The 20,257-nt window shown below is 37.7% G+C and overlaps 1 protein-coding gene across 3 annotated transcripts in view; it reads right to left on the bottom strand.

Annotated features, from left to right (window-relative positions):
- rdgC (retinal degeneration C) overlaps positions 1 to 20,257 on the bottom strand; it is a 288,353-nt gene that overhangs the window by 74,923 nt on the left and 193,173 nt on the right. For 2 of the 3 annotated variants that reach the window (XM_085807574.1, XM_085807575.1), the window contains 2 exons: positions 18,517 to 18,666; positions 8,192 to 8,260 (listed from right to left, as the gene is read on the bottom strand). In XM_085807574.1, the coding sequence (XP_085663700.1) occupies positions 8,192 to 8,260; positions 18,517 to 18,666 (219 nt within the window). The remainder of the gene's footprint in view (positions 1 to 8,191; positions 8,261 to 18,516; positions 18,667 to 20,257) is intronic. The other variant, XM_085807576.1, reaches the window with a different exon arrangement.

Raw genomic sequence — 20,257 nt, 5'->3', positions numbered from 1 at the left:
AGAGCACGGGGAGAGATAATTAAAATAGTCATGAATGAAATAAGAATGTTAAGAAAAGTATATTCTATATGTTATTTGCAATGTCATTCTGTAACATTTCATTAAACTAGTTTTCCTTCCAGATCTCTGGAAGGAACCAGAATTGAATAAAGCTCCTGTTTAGATGCAGTACAGATGAAAAAGAAAAAAAAAGATTGTTGTATATCCCGGGAGCTCCTATTGTAACAAATTTCTTTCTTTTAAATTTTCTAGTTTCTAGCTAAGTTATGATTGTAAAAGGTTGGCCTCGCGTTAGTTTTTAGAGTTAAAAGTTTTCAACAAGGTCGTTTTAGACCTCAGTTTCAAACAAATTAACTCTGGCGGGAAGTATGTAAGGATCTTAAGTTTTACTAACGTTTATTTTATTTTAAATCTTTACTATCACTTCTTATTTTCTACTTCCGGCCAGAATTATAAGCGTGAAGGAGTTTATGCAAAGTTGTCTGGCGAACGCCAAGTATTTAAGTGTGGCCTTTTTGCCAAGCAGAAGAGAGGAAGCAGTGAGTTCGAAGCAGGCCGCTTACCTTAGAAGTTACGCAGTTGCTATTTGCCTTCCAGGCCAGAGGTTTTAATCCTCTTGATAAATTAAACGTATTGTAGTGTTCACAGTCTCTGTGCTACATACGCTTCCTGTTATTATAAGGCCAATCTTATTCTAAAGTTAAATTAGAGTTTAGTTTTATTTTGATATCTTTTACGTTAGACCCCGAGTGGAGGGTCATTGTATTCCGAAGTACGGAAGTCATTGTATATAAAGAAAAATAAAGGGTTTTGTATACCCTTCGTCTGTATCCTGCCTACTTACTACAATTAGTGAACATAGCTTTTGTAAGCTCTCTGTTCTAGTCAGGTCATTGTATGTTTCCGAAGAAGGTAAGAAGAAACATTGAACCTGATAGTATTTATAAAACTAATCCTGAATTTGTTCGCAGAATTATTAAATCTGTTGCAGAGGAGGAAAAGAACAAAGTGACTGAAGAGCAGTCAAAATTAGAGTGTGAAAAACTTAAGTTAGCTCAGCTTGAGAACGAAATTGAGCTCCAAAAATTGAAACTGCATTTGGCTGGTGAAAATGTCAATCATGCTGTGTTTACAGATTCTGAACCAGCATTGCAAAGTTTAGAAAATATCATTAAAAGGGTTAAAACATTAACTATAGCTGTACCCCAGAGACCGGAAGCTCTGCATTTGTTTTTTCAGGCATTTGAGAAAGATTTTACTTCTAAAAGCGTACCAGTTGAGCTAAAATCAGAACCGTTGATTAATTTACTAGGTATTAAGTGTAATCATGTTTTAACGTATGCTTCTGAACAAGAAATCGCGGATTATGATAAATTAAAAGCACTAATCTTGAAAGAATTTCAGCCGACACCGCGTTAATGTTTGAATAATTTTAAAAATGCTTAGAGACATTCATCTGAATCGCATATTCAGTTCGCGTCTCGACTCTGTGCAACTTTCGATTATTATTGTAGATTAAGAGAAGTAGATGATTTTAAGAAATAGTGTGATCTTATTGTATCTGATAAGCTGAATGAAACGCTTGATTCTAAAACAAAGGAACATATTAGTGTTCGGGGGGGCAAAGTTGGTTCCCACCTAATCAACTGGGAAGAGAATGTGATTTATTTTATTCATCCAGGGGTAAGTCTTTAGTTGCTACCAGTAACACGTGAATCGAATTCCAGAAAATAAAAAGCTTAAGTTTTCCAAAAACAATCTTAGAAAAGCACAGAGCAATTTCAAGGATGAAGGGTAAATCAGAATAGTAGTAACGTATTTGCTATGTATGCGGGAGTAGAGGTGAATTGTTTCATTTTGCGAGAAATTACCCCAAACGTTTGGAAAAAGAGGAGAATTCATCTCAAAATATGGTATCTGGGTTTAAGGTTGAGTCGAATAGTACATCTAGAAATAAGTTAGAATTTATTGAATTGTTGATTGATGGTAAGCAAATAAAATGTTTAATAAATTCTGGAAGTGAATTGATAGTTGTAAAGAAGTCACTTTTTCTGGATAAAATACCATCTGGATTAATAGAATTCAAAAGTTCTTTTGGTCACGTGGTTAAAGCGAAAACGGCTAAGTTTATTTTTTCTTTATGCGAAAGCGAAAAACAAATTGAACTAGAGACAGTGATGGCTTATGAGATGATAAAGGACTGGATATTTCCGCCGTCATGTCTAAAACGGTTCGCTGGCACCTGTTGTTATTGGGTGATGATTACGCAATATGAAAATAATTCCATGTCTCCGAAAAGAAATTTTTTTCTTTTATTTCTGCAGTATTTATTTCGGCATTGAGGGAGACAGCGAAATAGATTTATCGCACATTAGGCATAAAGGATTACGCAATACTGTTTCCAATCTTATTAAAGAGTATAAACCACTAAAAAAGACGCGCAGTACAAACTTAAAAATGAAGTAATATTAACAGATGAAATTCCAGTTTCTCAGGAGAATTTTTTTTGTTGATGATGACCAGATAGAGGAATGGTTAAAAGATGGAATTATAAAGCCATCTTGCTCAGAATATGCTTCGCCAATTATTTTATGTAGAAAAAAATCGGGCAAGACACGAATTTGTGTTGACTTCCAGCAATTAAATAAAAAAAAATAGTTAAGGAGTCTTTTCCCATGGCACAAGTAGAAGAGGTTTTAGGTCATTTGGGTGAAAAAAAAGTTTCTTTTTCGACATTAGACATAAAAAATGGTTTTTTTCATGTTTCGGTGTAGGAAAACTGCACTAAGTATTTGGCATTCATTACACATGCAGGTCTGTACGAGTTCCTAAAAGTAACGTTTGGTTTGTGCACGTCACCTTGTGTATTCCAAAGACTTATTTATGACTGTTTATTTATGTATTTGGCTGTTTGGAGCTTTAATTCGGGATAAAACTGTTGTTACTTACATGAACGATTTTATTTTTCCAGCGCGAAACAAGAAAGAAGGTTTAGAAAAATTAAAACGTGTTTTAGAAGTAGCCAAAAAATACGGTTTAGAGATCAATTTTAAGAAATGCCAATTTTTGAAAAGAAAAATAGAATTTCTCGGGTATATCATTGAGGATGGTACAATTTGCCCTTTATTCTGAAAAAACCAGGGCTGTTCAAAATTTCCCGGAGCCCCAAAACCTTAAGCAGATTCAGAGCTTCTTGGGTCTTACTGGGTATTTTAGGAAATTTGTTACCAACTATTTAAAAATAGCGAAACCACTAAGTGTTCTTCTTCGTAACGGAGCAGAATTCATAATTTGGGATTGAACAAAAAGAGGCATTTAACAAATTGAAAGAACTTTTATCGACAAGTCCTGTTCTTCATATTTTCAAACGAGAATTAGAACATTAGAATTGCATACAGACTCAAGCAGTCATGGTTTCGGCGTTGTATTGCTACATAAGTCAGATTATGGACAGTTACACCCCATTTATTTCATGAGTAAAAAAACTAGCCTCCAACAAGGGAAGATATCTAGTTATGAGCTTGAAGTTTTGGCTATAGGTGGAAGCTCTAAAGAAATTCAGGAATTACCTTTAAGGATCTAAGGTCAGAATAATTACTGATTGTGATGCCTTCCAGAAGACTATGTTCAAGAAAGATTTAACTTCTAGAGTGGCGAGATGGGCGTTACTTCTAGAAGAATTCGACTGTGAAATTGTTCACAGATCTGGGCAGCAAATGAAGCATGTAGATGCGTTGAGCAGAAACGAAGACATGATGGTTACCTATTCTCAGGGAGAAGTTACAGCCAAAATTGCAGCTGCGCAAAAAAGTGATGCGCGTCTTCAGTTGCTAAAATCCTTAGTCGAGCAAGGACTAAAGAAAGATTTCCTAGTAAAGAATGTTGTATTATACAAGTTCGACAGTGGTCGCGAGTTACTTGTGGTACCCGAAGCATCAAATCATACATAGTGTCCACAACATGGGGCACTTTGCAGAGTCTAAAACGGGAGATCTGCTGAAAGTGGACTTTTATATTCCTAATGTTAGAAAATGAATTGAACAAGTTGTACTTAGTGTGACAAAAAAAGAGGTAAGGGCGAAGGGTTGTTGAATCCCCATACCAAAAGATAGTATCCCTCTGAGCACTTTTCATATGGACTTTATAGGACATTACATTCGACAAATAAGAACTACAAGCATATCTTGACCATGGTTGATGCATTTACAAAGTTCGTGTGGCTCTAACCACATCAGCTCTACATCAGTCTACATCAGCTCATGAGGCATTGCAGAAGCTGAAACTGCAACGCTACCAGCTGTACCACTACAGCAGCTGATCACATGAAACCTTGCACTGTTCCTGCTTAGGACTGTGCGGCTTTTCCGCACTTATATATATATATTTTTTTAAATTTATATTCAGGTGCTGTTTTGATATACCAGTGTTGCTGATCCGTGTTTTGGAGGGCGAAAACAGAGTCAGGATCGCCGAGCTGTGGTGTCAGTTATTACCACACAGCCACCAGAGGGCCTCACCTGTGCGCAGAGAGAGCGAGAGCGAGATAAAAGACAAGATGTTGATTTCCACGCGAAGGTGGTAACAAAAGAACTTAGTTATGATAGCGAGCGCGAGTAGGCGCCGAGTTGCTATTTAAATACTAAAAGTGATGCAGAACTGTATTTGTATCTAATATGCGCGAGAACGCTCTGCGGTACTGTTATTAAATTCAAATCTGTAGCTTTTCTTTTAATATTTCATTAAATGTTTTGTGGTTGGAAGTGTTATTTACTTAAGGATATCATCTTCATCTCCCCACCCACATATATATGTGTAAAAAGAATCATAGTAACAGGCCAAAAATTAAAGAAATTTTTTTAACTTTGATTTCTTTTTTTAAATTTTGATATGTTTAGATACAGTGTTTAACCTTTTAACCACCGTTTCAATTATTAATATTGTTGAGGAATTGCCTTGCTTTGATTCCAATTTTATTAACTTTAGATGCTTTAATATTCCATATACACTCTATACAAAAAAATCGACGCACTAAGAAGGAGTTGTCCGATGGAGAGAAACATTGGTAGCTATAGGAAGACTATGTACACAATAAAAAATGATTAAAATTTCAGAACAACTGAGTGCTTTATTTCAGAGTTATGTATTTACAAAATAACGAGATCAATAAGGTGTTGACCCACCTCTAGCCTGGATGGAAGCTGCCATACGGCGTGGCATAGCTCCCGGATACTCCCAGCACTGATAAAGCTCCCGTATGGTCTCCTGCGGTATTTCTTGCCAAATGCTCCAGTTGTGGGGCTATGTCATCAACATTCCCTGGTAGATGTAGTCGCCTTCCCATCATAACCCAGTCATGTTCGATGGGAAAGAGATCTGGCGATCTGGCTGGCCAAGGAATTGTTTGACAGGCAGTAAGACAGTTCATAGCAACATGTGCCGTATGTGGTTTGGCATTATCTTGCTAGAATATAAGACCAGGGTACTGCAAAAAGAACGGTAGCAAAACTGGTCTCAGAATGTCGTAGACGTACCACTGTGCTGTAAGTGTGCCTCTAATGACGACCAGAGGGGGTCCTGATAACAAGCGAAATGGCACCCCATACCATAACTCATGGCTGAGGGCCTGTGTGGCGCGTAATAGCAGGATCGGCACGCTGCTCTGGGCGTCTCCAGACACGTCTTCGATGATCCTCATGACACGGTTGGAAGCGAGATTCGTAGCTTAAGACTTTACATCCCAGTCAGCATCATTCCAACCCGATCGAGCTAAGAACCACTGTAATCTGGCTCGACAGTGCACAGGCGTGAGTGGAAAATGGCGTAACGGTCGGTACGAGCGTAGATTTTGCTTTATCAGCCGTCTGTGAATGGTCATGGCGGACACTAGCGTGCGGGTCGTACGTCTGATGGTTGATAGTGATGAATTAGGCGCTGTGATAGCTGATCTGACAATCACTCTGTCCTCGCGATCTGTTGTGGCCCTAAGTCGACTGCTACCACCATGACGCTGAAATCTGCCATTGTCCACCCATTTCTGCCAGCATCTTCTAATCGCCGCATCTCTTCGACTCATGACGAGCGATTCTCCGATTTGCCCAACCTGCCTCTTTCAATCCAATAATAGTACAACCTCATTCAAGCTCTGACAGTTGCTCGTAATGAGCTTGAATCCTGCGGCGAGACATTTTTTCAGTCGTTGAAAGATATCCTAAATCGCAGTGCAACAGAAAGTTTTAACAACAGTTCAAGGAACAGCTCCTTATATGCATGTGCTGATGCGCAGCTCCGATGCGCTGGAGATCGCACTATTCATTCTTTGAACATGAAATTTTAATCATTTGCACATTTGGTCAAAGAATCTATGCTTGCAAAATTTCAAAGCAATCGGATGTTTCCTTCTTGGTGCGTCGAATTTTTTTTGTTTTGTTTTTGTTATAGCGTATATATATGTATATAATGCAACCCGCCGGAACAAAATGCATTTCAAAAGCCGCTCTGAGAGTCTTTTGGGTTAGACAAGTCTCTTTTAGATGAAAGCTCAGGTAGATTTTTCTTTCGTTTCTAAAAAGCAGGAAATCGAAAATACAAATTATCGTGAAAGCAATTCTTACATACCAATGAGCAAATATCGCGTGAAAAAACTGTAATCATTAGGTTTATTGAAGCAGGCATCTTGAAGAATTAGCAATGCCTTCACCGGAATTCGAATTCCGAACTTCCCGATGCTAGCCAGTAGTGTTTCCAGTCACACCACGAAAGCATGCGGTAAGTAGGGAGAAAATACCTTACAAAATGACAAGAACAAAGACTGTCATTGCAAGTGTTAGGTTTGTTTACTTCTTTTTAACCTACGCTGAAGATCATATCGAAATACACTGACTACCAATAAGTATTTGGACACCTGTGATAGAAAAGAAAAACTAACTTTATTCAAAATCAATAGTTAGTAGAGCCTCCACGAGAGGTAATTACAGCGTGGACCCTCCAGGGCATACTTTCCACAAGTCTTTGTATGACAGCTAGTGGTATATTCTTCCACTCGGCTTGGAGAAGACATAGAAGTTCCTTCACCGATTTTGCACGGGTAGTGCACCCCAGAATTCAGCAATGCAACTCGTCCCAGAGGTTCTCGATAGGGTTCAGGTCTGGACTCTCGGCAGGCCAGTCCATTCGATGAACTCCATTGGCATCATACCAAGCCTTGGTTAACGTCGAAACATGACAACTGGCATTGTCGTCCTGAAAGTAACAGATGTCCAACCCGTAAAACTGCCACAACGTAGGAAGCACATTGTCATCTAAAATAGTGCAGTAGGCATCGGAGTTGAGCTTACCATGAATGGGGACCAAGGGTCCCAGCCCATACCAGGAAAAACACCCCCAGACCATAATTCCACCTCCGCCGAACTTGACTGTTGGCACAATGCATTCTGGCAGGAGACGTTCTCCAGGTAGACGCCAGTCCCAGACCCTGCCATCCGAACGGTAGAGGAGGAACCTTGATTCGTCACTCCAAAGAAACCGTTTCCACTGATCTACGGTCCAATTTCGATGTGCTTTGCACCACATTAACCGAGCAGCGTGATTGGACTTTGTGATCAAAAGCTTATGGGCAGCAGCACGACCACGAAAACCAAGCAGATGTGTTTCCTTACGGATGGTATTCATTGAAACAATACTCCCGGATGCATGTTGAAACTCCTCGCGGATGAGGGCCATCGGTTGGGTGCGGTTCTTTCGAATTTCTCTGGACAGCACTCGTCGGTCTCTATCTCCTAGTTTCGTTGGTCTGCCGACTCGGGGCACATTCCGACAATCACCGCTCATTTTCCACTTCTTAATCACATAGGCTACTGTCGATTTTGGGTACTTCAGATCACTAGATATGTCCTTTAAGGATCGGCCACATTTGTGATACCTGATAATTATACCTTTCTCGAAATCAGAGATGTCCGAACTGCGAGGTATCTTGCATGCGACTAAAGCCGATGCTGTTTCCTACACGATATGTACCGGCGGAGTCCGTGACGTACCTTAGGACCGCAGATATCGTCATTTGCATAGGTGTCCAAATACTTATTGGTAGTCAGTGTACTAACAGTAGAGAAAAATAGTAATTGCACAGAAACATGCTTCACAGGGAGAGTTTAAAAAATTCTGTAATTGCGTGGTTTGAAATTGTTCTGCTTACCTGCTTCCACTCTAGAGGCTCGTATGCTAATTGACCTTGCGTTACAGGTGGTCGTAATACAGTTAGGAACTGAAAGCATAATAAAACAGAATTATTGGTCTTTTATTTAACTCTGTTTCACACGCATGAATTTGTATATTATTTAAAAGAAATGATGAGATTCTGAATTTATCAGAAATATCATTTTACGCCATTTCAAGTGTATGCAATTCTTCAAATTTTTAATTTGTTCAGTTAAATTTATACTCTAAACTCATTTTATCTTCAATGTTTATTAATTTTTGAAGTTTAAGTAATTCTCATCCTTGATAAGTACAAAAATTCATGTGTAGAAAATAGTGATTATTCTACCGTAATCCCATTTCATTAGACACATCACTAAATCAATGTCGAGGTTACTTTTTATACTTTTAAAACCACTGCAAAATTTTTTTATCATAACGAATGTACTCGCTAAAATAAGGATTTCTAAATATTATCGCAAAGCCCAGCATAACAGTGGGAACCTAACAAAATAAACTGAAGAAAGATTGTTTTTGAATCATTTGTCAACATACACTGGTTTTCAAAAATTACAGGAAAATCACAAAATAGCGATAACTCAGACACAATAACACGCCGAATAAATACTAATTCAGAAGTCCTATGAAAATTTTGTAAATATAACGCTGATTTTTGTTGTTTGACTTCTGAATTAGTAGCGATAACTCGTTCAAAATAAGCCAATCCGTATAAAATTTGAATATATTGTCAAACAAGAATTACAGGAAAATTACAAAATAGCGATAACTCGTTCAAAATAAGCCAATCCGTATAAAATGTGAATATATTGTCAAATAAGAATTACAGGAAAATCACAAAATTGTGATAATTCGTTCAAAATAAGCCAATCCGTATAAAATTTGAATATATTGTTAAATACGAATTGCTGAGTAAAACTGCAGTATGCAAATTATTGGAGCTGAAATCGAAATACGTCACCTACAAGGAGCATAAAACTGCATGTTTCAGAGCAAGCCTGCAGATTTCTCTGTGAAGAGAAATCTGGGATAGTCAATTTGTTACAATGATCTCCAGGCATCATTTGCCCGAAAAACTGATATGGAGAGTTATTGGGAGACTAGAGACAGGACAGACTCAGACAGGAGTGGTCAGATGATGATACGATGGCCAGTCAGTGCCTTGACAGAGGTCTCAAGGCACTGACTGGTCTTTTCAAATCATCTGTTTTATTTTCCGTGCCCTGGGGTGTTCTGCAATGCCGTCGTATGTGGCCTACAGTACCACATTTCCAACACATTGGAGCAACTTTGTTCTCACTCCTACTTCGTATCAAAGCATTGACTTGTCTGGATCCAAGAAGAACAGAAACCCAGAGGATCCGCGTTCATACCGTTCGATCAACCTACTAGCAGCAATGAGCAAATTACTAGAACGACTGACAATTACAAGAGTCAAGCATCACCTCTATGGAAATAACAAAATCAGCAAGTATCAGTTCGGATTTAAACCTCATAGATCCACTACTCACGCAATTGACTCTGCACTCTCAGATACCTCAAAGAATACACAACGCCAAATGTATTCTGCACTCCTATGCCTGGACCTCCAAAATGCTTTCGACTCTCTCTGGTGGTCGGCCATTAAACAGGCCCTCAGAGAGATTGACTGTCCCAAAAATCTTTACCAACTAATAACATCTTACCTCGAGAATAGGAAAAGCATCGTCATTTACAACAACTCAACCATCTACAGAAATCAATCTAGAAGATTCCCACAAGGATCATAAATGAGTGCGGACCTCTGGAACGTCACCTTTAATCACATAATTGACCACACTTGGCCGGAGCACACCAAAATTGTGGCCTTTGACGATGATGTTGCTTTTATCGTCATGGGCTCCACCCGCGACAATCTAAAAGAAAATTGAAACGTTACGCTAGACATCTTCAACAAACTGTGCCACAGGATTAAACTGCAAATCTCTCACTCTAAAAACCAAGCCCTGATTATTCACAAGCTTGGACGCTCCATCACCAGATACCCAATTCTGAAAATAGGCAACAACAAAACCAAATGTGTTAAGTCCGTTAAATACCTTGGTTTAATTATCGACCATAAGTTCAACTGGATCGAACACCTTCAACAGAAGAAACTTACAACCCCAAAATTGCTCAATCCTTAAAGACTATGAGAGGTTATTCCTGGGCTTCAACAGCAAAACCACGAAAATATTACTCAAAACTGTAATCAACAAAATCATCATCTACGCAGCAGCAATATGGGAATTTCCAATGACAGAGAGCAAAAGAAGATTATTAAATTCAGTTCAGCGACCATTCCTACTCAACATAACAAGAGCATATGCCACAACTTCAACAAACGCCCTGCAAACACTCGCAGGAGTTATTTCCCTACCAATAGAAACTCAAGTAGAAGCAATCTCGACAATAGTATTACAACTAAGAAAACCAGCAAAATTCGCAGATACCATTTTCCACCCTGATGAATATGAAGAAAACCCCCCAAAATACCAGACAGATCCAGCTTTCAAACACCATAACCTCCACTGCAACTTCAACCAACCTCCTCCTAACACCAATATAACAGCTTTCACAGATGGATCCAAAATTGACAATAAAGTGGGCTGCGCAGCAACAATCTGCATCAACACCAGCACACCTCAATCAGCACCAGCACAAGTTCCCTCGGAATGGCAGGGGCACCTGAGATCAAATAACGGTGTCTACCAGGCCGAATTAACCGCTATTCGCCTCGCCATCAACCACCTGATACGAGACCCAACAGACACCATTCATATCGTGACAAACAGTCAGTCATCTATACAAGTTATTTAAAGCTTCTACACCAACTCACCAATAGCACAGGACATCCCAAAGACCACAAGGACAAGTAATAAGCAGTTTGTTCTCTCATGGATCAGAGGCCATAACAATTGCGAAGGTAATGAGAGGGCGGACTTCTTTGCAAAACAGGCAGCACTTGATCAAGTCTGTGACGGTATAAACATCGCCTGGCCACAATCGGCATTAAAATCAAAGCTCAAACAACTTGCAACTGAGACATGGCAGCAAGACCGGGAAAATGGTATAACAGGACGACGTACCTACAGCTTTATACCGAAGATAGACGATACACGCACAGTATCCAACTATTTCTTGACACAATATATCTCAGGTCATGTCCCTTTCCCTATATATTTTTTGGAAAGAAATTTTACTTCTACTGATTTGTGCGTATGTGGGGAAAGAGGCGACCCTGACCATTATATCTTTCATTGCCCACTAACCGCCAATCTACACGTCAAACACCTTACTCAAGTGGGAATGGAATTTAAAAGATTCCTAATCAACCATCAACACACCTACAAAAACATTAAACTAATCATAGACAAGCTACAACAACAAGATAGAGAACTATGCCACTCATAATAACAAAACGGACGTAATGATGAATACCTAGCAATCGAAGTGCCACCACACAGCTGTCCAAAGAATCATGACTGTTTGCTAACCTCCACTAAAGAACGACGCCTAATCTGCAGCTTCACCATATAACTTTCCATGGAAACAATCTAAGGTACTCATATAATTCAAATATGATATTCAACAGGGAGTGCTCCTATCCTAAGTCATCATTATTTATGTGAGTGATGATTATCAACTACCAGTGCCTTCAAACTGCCAAAGCGCAGTACCAGTACTCTAAGGCTAGTACTAGTAGCAAGCGCAGCACCAGACTCTGAAACTCAGATATATGTACTGCGAACTTTGAACTTTACACTATTATCTGATGCTCATTACACAAAGTGCTCTCCATGCTGCTGCGCGCAATTCTGTGCACATTGAACTCAATGCACAATGAACTCCGTGCAAAGTAAACTCTTCGAAATCTGTGCACAATCACACAACGATACCACCAACACAAAAATAACATAGCATTATAACTCACATCACATCCATCTTCCCCAAATGCTAAGGTATTCCTCCAAGCACACTAACAAATGTCAAACTGCAACACCTAATTAATTGTAACATGTTATCTGCATATTGATTCCTGTATACCAATATATCTGTACCTCGATTACCTGTACCCTAGTTTATCGGTAAAATTGTTCTTCCTATGTAAATAAGTTGTTACTTTAATGTAATTTATTATGCCAACTGCGTAATGTAATGACCTGAAATGTAATCTTTTGTCTTAATAAATGACGATGTTGGGTATGACGATGTTGCGGTGCCCCCTGCACTTTTTCCTGTACTTTCTGGATAAATCTTATAAACGAGCCATCAATTGATCCACTGGCTCATGGACTCGCACAGTTCTGACTGGGTAGCGATCTGTAAGAGTTGCTGGGCTGCGTCGAATTTCATGGCATACACTAGAGCGCATTTTAAATCTTTAACATCCGCCATTCGGCGAGCTTTCTGTATTTCAGGATCCCGGATGTCATCGATAAAGTACTCCGTGAAGGCGAGGTGAGACAGCCTTTCAACATCCGTGGCGAGCTCGTGAAGTGTTTCGGTGGGCTTCTGTTGACGGGATTTTAATTGAAGCCTGCTGTACTCCTTCAAGCATTTCTCCTTAAAGCTTCAATGCGCCGGACAGAGCTTCGAAATCTATCCTTTGGTTTTCGGGAAGAGTCTGAAGGATATCCGCTGCGTCTGCTCTCAAAGAAGCGGCGAGATGACAGTCCTTAGCTTGAGAATCCCATCTATTTGCATTCGCCACTATAGAAAATTGTGTCTTATGCACTCGCCAGAAGGTGTTCCCATCATATGTGAATAGCTTCAGAGAGGGAAAAGTAGGCATGGGTAGTCAATTTTAAACCATCAGAATTGATTTCTGCTGTCGCTATGCACTTCCTTAAAGTGTCAACTTCTCTGGCGACGGCAGCAGAAATACCGTTATCAATTTTTTTTTGGACGGCAGAAAGGTCTTCCTTCGATTCGTTGCTCTACAGCAGAAACTCTTTCTTCTATTTTTGCTTTTACAGAAGAACCTCTTTCTTCTATTTTTGCTTTTACAGAAGAAGCTCTTTCTTCTATTTTTGCTTTCACAGAAGAAGTTCTTTCTTCTATTTTTGCTTTTACAAAAGAAGCTTTTTCTTCCCTTTTTTCTTTTACACAAGAAGCTCTTTCTTCAATGTGTGCAACTTTATTTTCAACAGCGTCAGTTCTAGCCTGAAATTTATTTTCTATTATACAAGTAATCTCGTTACTTGACCAGCTTTAATCTCTGCTTTAAAGGATGTTTGGACAGCTTTCATCTTTTCTTGGAATGCAGCAAATGCAGTTATCAATTGACTCAATTGTTCTTCGATCGCTCTAGTTATTGGCATTCAAATCCCACTTCCGACACCAAAACGTGTTGCGTGCGTACGGATTCGTAATGGATTGAAAGCACAAGTCGATAAGAAGTTAATAAAATTTATTCTTATTCCAAGAAATAAAACAAGATGCTGAACGTTTCTGAGAGATATTCGTAACAATATTACAATATCTCACAATAGACATATTTTAAACTACTAAAACTTTTAATAGATCTCAATTCAAAACAGAGAAAGCTAACCCGATCTCACTGCGAATTCGCTACAATCAGCAACAAGAACTAAGTAAACAACTACTGAATTCAGATGTTTTCCTCCAGCTTTTATAAGCTTTCTAATCCTGCACGAGAATATTCTGGTATTTTCTCGATTTTTCTGGATAGCAAAAGAGTAGAATTACGAGTTAGCTATTTATTAAAATATTAATGCGGGTGCTCCTGTATTTTAATTTTTCCGACGTAGCTTTCTTTTCAAATAAATCTCATTCTGCATTGCACGGCAATATAAAACAATTTTAATTATAAATTCTACTAAAAATAGCTAAATAAATACAAAATCCGTAACAATTTTTCTGGGCCATTAAAATTGCATCACCATGAATTAAAGCAAATACAAAAAAAGATATTTATTCTACGTAAACTCTATAGCATGAAGACAAAATGATTAAATTTGTAAGCAGTTTTGGGGTTTACAGGGGTAGAAAATCAGTAGAAATAGCTACTACCCCTGGTAGTGAAAACAGATCTTACCCGGTTAGGCATGGAGTTGAATTAAGCTTCGATGACAGAAACGGGCAACTTATTCCATACTGCTTCAAGTCTATGGCACACTTTATCAATCGTATTAGTTAGAGAGAGATGGCGGGCCAGTCTCTTAGCAACCCATGATAAGATGTTTTCAATAGGTCGCAAATCTGCAGACCATGCACGCCAGGGCAGCAATCTAATACCCTGTGCATCGAGTAAGGTCGGAACACGACGTGCAACATGTGGTCTTGCATTCCCTTGTTGGAAGATGGCGTTTGGCAGGTCTCGAAGTTGGGGCACAACTACTGGACGTTAAGATTTCAGAAATGTACCGATCTGCAACTTTGGATTTGCATGCTGTGTACAAAATGGCTGCCCAAACCATCTCACCACTTGTAGGGCTATATGCCGATAATGATTGTAAGTAGACGACGTGCGCTCTCCTCGGAGCCTCCAGGCTCGCATACGGCCATCAGAATACTGTAAGCAGAAGTCGAACTGATCTAAAAAGACGACATTACGCCACTCCTGTATCCAACTTTGTCGTTCGGCGCACCAGGGTCGCCGTTTCCCTCTATGCTGCATTGTAAAGGGAAGCTTAAGTAATGGTCACCGTGCTGATAGTTCACGCTGCTGCAGACGTCGACGCACCATACGAGCGGATAGCGGATACTGGACGTGCTGTAAACATGCTTGTTTCCTGACTTAATGGCCCGTGAATTTGTTTTACGGCTTTGCAGGGCTGACTCACAATATGACTGTCCTCTCTGGCGTTAGTCACGGGAAGGCGTTGAGATCCTGCATACCGTTCAGTGTGACTCTTAGCAACCCATAGATTCCATATTCGCATAACTGTTGTTGGATGTCGACCAGTGCGACGGTGATATCACGGAACTATCATCCACACTCTCGATAGGCCGTGATCCTGCCTCTATCGAATTCTGACACCTATTGATAAGCATTTCTGCTGATAAGCATGGTGCTGTACTTGTTAAACAGTATGATAGAGGCGCAGTGCCCACGTCTCCCGCCACTTGCGTATCGAGGAAGGTCAGAACAAGACGTGCAACATGTGGTCTTGCGTTATCTTGTTGAAAAGATGGCGTTTGGCAGCCCTCGAAGATAGGACACAACCACTCGACCTAAGATGTCAGAAATGTACCTATTTGCTTTCAAATTACCGTCGATCCGAACTAGAGCTGAGCGTGGCGTGCCCCCAATGGCTGCTCAAACTCTCACCGGAGGTGCAGGGCCTCTCTCCCGATATCTAATGCAAGCAGGCGACATGTGGTCTCCTCGAAGCTTCCAGACACATATACGGCCATCGGAATTCTGCACGAAGAATCGGGACTCGTCTGAAAAGACGACGTTGTGACACTACTGTATGCAGCTTTGTCGTTCGGCACACTAGAGTCTCCATCTTTCTCTATGTTGTTTTGTCAAGAAGAGCCGAAGTAACGGTCGCCGTGCTGATAGTCCACGCTGCTGCAAACATCGGCGCACCGTACAAGTAGATATTGGGCATGCTGCAAACATCCTTATTTCCTGACCAATGATCCGTGATATTGTTATACGGTTTTGTAGAGCTGACCTCACAATACGTCTGTCGTCTCGGACGTTTTTCAGGGGAGGGCATTGAGATCCTGCATGCCACTCAGTATGACCCTCAGCAACCTTATGATTCCATATTCGCACTGGTCGACATCCAACATAGTGCCACGGGTGATATCACGAAACGATAATCCACACTCTGGATAGGCAACGATCATGCCTCTATCGAATTCCGACATTTGCTAGTAAGCATTTCTTCTTATTATTTCGAGGCATAACAAGATATTCTGAGCAAACGCCAACCTTATAAAGCGCTTATCGAATGAGAAATCCACTACACAACGTTTCTTTTGTGCAATGTTTCAAATGTCGTTTCTCCCTCCTGTTTCGTCTAAATGCGCTGAAATACTAATCATTTGCGTATCCGAACCTTGTAGAGTCATTAGGTTAATTGGAAGCAGGAAAGGTGAAAAATATGCAACCGCCTTCGCCGGGAATCGAACCACGGACCTCTGGAATACCGACCCAGCGTGCTACCGTTACACCACGAAGGCACGCTAGGGAAGTGGGAGAAATACCTTATAACCTCTTGTTCCTTTCATGTGATTTTGACGTTTGTCAGATCTTCCCTTCCTTGTGCTGCAATGTTAATGGCAGCAGTGTATATATAAAGTTTACAATTTATTATGTGAGAATTTACTAATTCTAAGGAGCATTAATTTATTTAAAAATCTTTTCTAGAAAAATTTACTTTTCACAAAATTGTTATGAAACATAAAGCACGTGAATCGGAATTTTGTAGATATATATTGATTTCTTACGCACTTGAAGTTAAAACTGTAACAAAATAGAGAATGGGAGAGAGTTTTGGAGACAAAAGTTTCTTTATTCACAGTATTCGAAATAAACGTAACAGCCAAACTGAACGGAAAAACATAATTTTCATTTTTGTTGATACCTTAGGGAAATCCGGATTTTTATAGCCAAGTTTTGTTAATTCTAAGGTAGTAGCACTGGAAGAAATATTATGAATGACTGTGCACCTTGTTTTCATGTGACAATAAGTTAAAGAAGAAAAAGTACATGAAGATAATGTTACCACTAAAGTAAGGAGTTTTTATTTTATGATATGCAAAGCATACTTCCTTTGGAATTCCTGAGGATGAATATTCTATCTAAATTACCCATCACACCACCAACCAAGGCTACTAAACACAAACAAGTCAAAAAGTGCCTTCAGACTATCCTAAAAGAGAGTAGGTTTTTATGTCCCTACAAGAAGCAATATATCAGTTTTAGCACTTCTACGGTAAGACTGCACTAACACATGTTACACTGAAGTATACTATTACATCCATATGGCAGCAAAAAGAGAACACTGAAATTCGATTTGGATATAGTTTTATTTGGGACATCCCGTAGATTAAAAGAATGCCTTGCTTGAAAGAAAGTTAATAAATAGTAAAATTCTAATTTAGAAAGCACACACTAAATCAAAATTTTAAACTGTTACCTTTAAAATGTAACAAATGAATAAAATAATTCAATGCTTTTCTCTAAAATTGATTTCGTGTCAAATATTAAACCCTGATAGATATAGGCTTGAATACAGGAAGGATTAAACGCTTAGAATGGTTAGCGAATTTATTTCTTAAAGAAACCCCTTTCATCCATACTAATGTCTTTAATGAATGCCCGATATTAGCCACAGCTTTAAATAAATTCTCCTGCACACATTATTAGTGAAACATGCAGCTGTGATGGTGCCCATCTTCGTAAAGTCGCATCTCCCAGGATTAAAATATTTAAAGATGTAGCGTTTAAAATAAAGTGTACGTCGATAAGTTTTGATATTTAATGAAATGAGAAATGGGCAAGTTTGAAGCTTCCTCAGATTAAGATGAGAGAAGAGGATTGCAATTCACTTTTCAGTTTTAGGAGAATCTATATTCTTCTCAAGTATGTATTAAATCTTCTGTTCTTTAAAATTTAACCCAAAATCTTCTATTCTATTTATTAATTTTTAATATGCGTTTTAGAAAAAAAATGAGAAATGAAAGCATTTTCTTAACATTTCATACTAATAAACCTGAAAGCTACTTTCTTATAAATTTTAGTCAGTACTGAAATTGTGAATAATTCAATACAATTTAATTAAAAGAACAATTATTTTTAAATAGTTTTAAAAAGAACTGAAAACAGGACAGAGAAAAATAGAACTCTGAGTATAAAATAATAATTTGCAAATATGTTACCCAGTTTATCCTCTGATTTACCGACCGAATTTGAATGTTGCTACAGCAACTCTTCTCTTAAGTACGGTATAGGGTTGCGAGTAAACAGTTCTCTATTTTAATCTTTTTATATGCTTCAGATTCAAATCTTAAAGTGATAAAATAGACATTAATTTACTGAAGTATATAAATTTAAAAAAATCAAAGCGGCATTTGTAATATCTGCATTTATTTGAAAACTAATAATCAGATTTGCTTTTATTTCGTAAAAATTATTTTTAAAATTTTCTTGAGTGTATGAATTTAGTATTTGAATTACCTCTCTTACACCTTTATTTTTTTGACATAGACTTTCGGTATACTGTTTTTTAAGGAATCTTTTAATAATTGATAAATATTAATTAAACAATTAAAAAGATTTTTCTGGTTCACCATTTTTCTCACCTTGTGCCGGTCAATAGCAGCAATATCTTTTAAATTTGTAGTATCTGACACTCCACCATGAACGACGAAAACCTTGTTATCTATTATAGTAGCCAAAGGTAACCAAGCATATAAATCCTCTGTTGCGCGAAGAATTTTGGCTGCATGCACCTAGAGAAAAGGTTCAAAGATCTAAATGAAAAGAAAGTTTACATATAATCTTTAATTCCTTACAGAAATAGAAAAATGCAGTTGAAATTAAGTTCCTTATTTTTAAAGTTAAAAAATAAATAAAAATTTTCATGCCAGCAACATATGTCTTGAACTATAGGACACATCTTTTTTAATATCAGGACACACCTTTTTTATATCAAAATGCACCCACTGACCTATATTTTCACAGAAGCATGATGTTCTTCCATAGTTAGTGACAAATGCTGCATATTTACATCCTTTTTATAAATTTTGAGACGTTAAAAATTTGAGACAAAATTTTTTTAAAATTTTTATAAAAAAGGCTATAAAGAATAAAAAATTGATTAAAGGAATAAAAATAGTAATAAAAACAAGTGTTTTTAAAAATTTTTTCACACATCCTAATTTGAAAAAAAAAACCAAATGAGACAAAAGAGATTAAAAAATTATATAAAATACGTTGTTGGCCCTTGGAGTTTAGATTAGTTGTTAGCCCTGGATTTTAAGAAAATCTTTACTAAAATCTAGGGCTCTCAGAGTGTAGGGTCATAGAATTTTATTATTATATATAAAATTTAATACATTATTTGATAATATTCTAATATCATTTCCAGGGGTAAGGCAACTGTAAGTAATTATAATGTAAAGCATAAAATTTTTAATTTTAATCTAGATGATTTCATTTTATTTAGAAATTATTTTGTAAAAATTGAGGTTTATGATGGCTTGAATTTTATGGATTATGCAGATGATAATCATGTATTATGATTCTATAATATGTATAATGATATTAATAGTCAAATCTCATTTTATAAAGATATTAAATTCTCACCCCATAAAGAGTACCTGAATTCTACGAAAGATTGCAGTGCATGCTAAAAGATTTAGAACAGATATGATTTAAATTTAAGAAACTGGATTCCTGTGTTTGATAAAAAAGATGTAATTATTGCAAATAATATATTTAATTTTATATATAATGATACATTTTCAGGGGGAAACATTTCCCTGAAACAACTTGATTTTTTTGAAAGATTTTAAACAATTGAAGACATTTCATTTCTTATACTTATAATTTTCTTAAAAATCATTCTTTATTCTAGGCGATTATAAATTTTATATATAATAATAAAATTTCAGGACTCTAAGCTCCGAGGGACCTGAATTTCAGTGTCGATGCGTCACCGACACTTTTTTTTTTTTTTTTTGTCTCATTCGATTTTTTTTTCAAATTACGGTGTGTCAACCCTGTAAGAAAATCACTGTTTTTCTTAATTTTTATACTTTAATTAAATTTCGCTTGGAAATAAAGCAAGATTTTATAAAAATCCAGGAGCCCAAACTCCAAGGCCTCTGTATTTTATATCATTTTAAATAAAAAATCACTGTTTTTTGGTCGCATTTGATTTTTTTTTTTCAAATTAGGATGTGTGACAAAGTCTAAAAAATGCTTGCTTTTATTACTATTTTTAATCCCTTTTAGTAATTTTTTGAAGTCTTTTACAGCCTTTTTAATTAAAATTAAAGAAAATTTTGTCTCAAATTTTTGAGCGTCTCAAAATCCACA

Source organism: Stegodyphus dumicola, chromosome X1 (genome assembly GCF_044657685.1).
Source record: "Stegodyphus dumicola isolate Sdum_Otavi_A_Nest chromosome X1, ASM4465768v1".
In the NCBI taxonomy this organism is placed as follows: domain Eukaryota; kingdom Metazoa; phylum Arthropoda; class Arachnida; order Araneae; family Eresidae; genus Stegodyphus; species Stegodyphus dumicola.
This window is presented reverse-complemented; position numbering and strand designations above follow the sequence as displayed.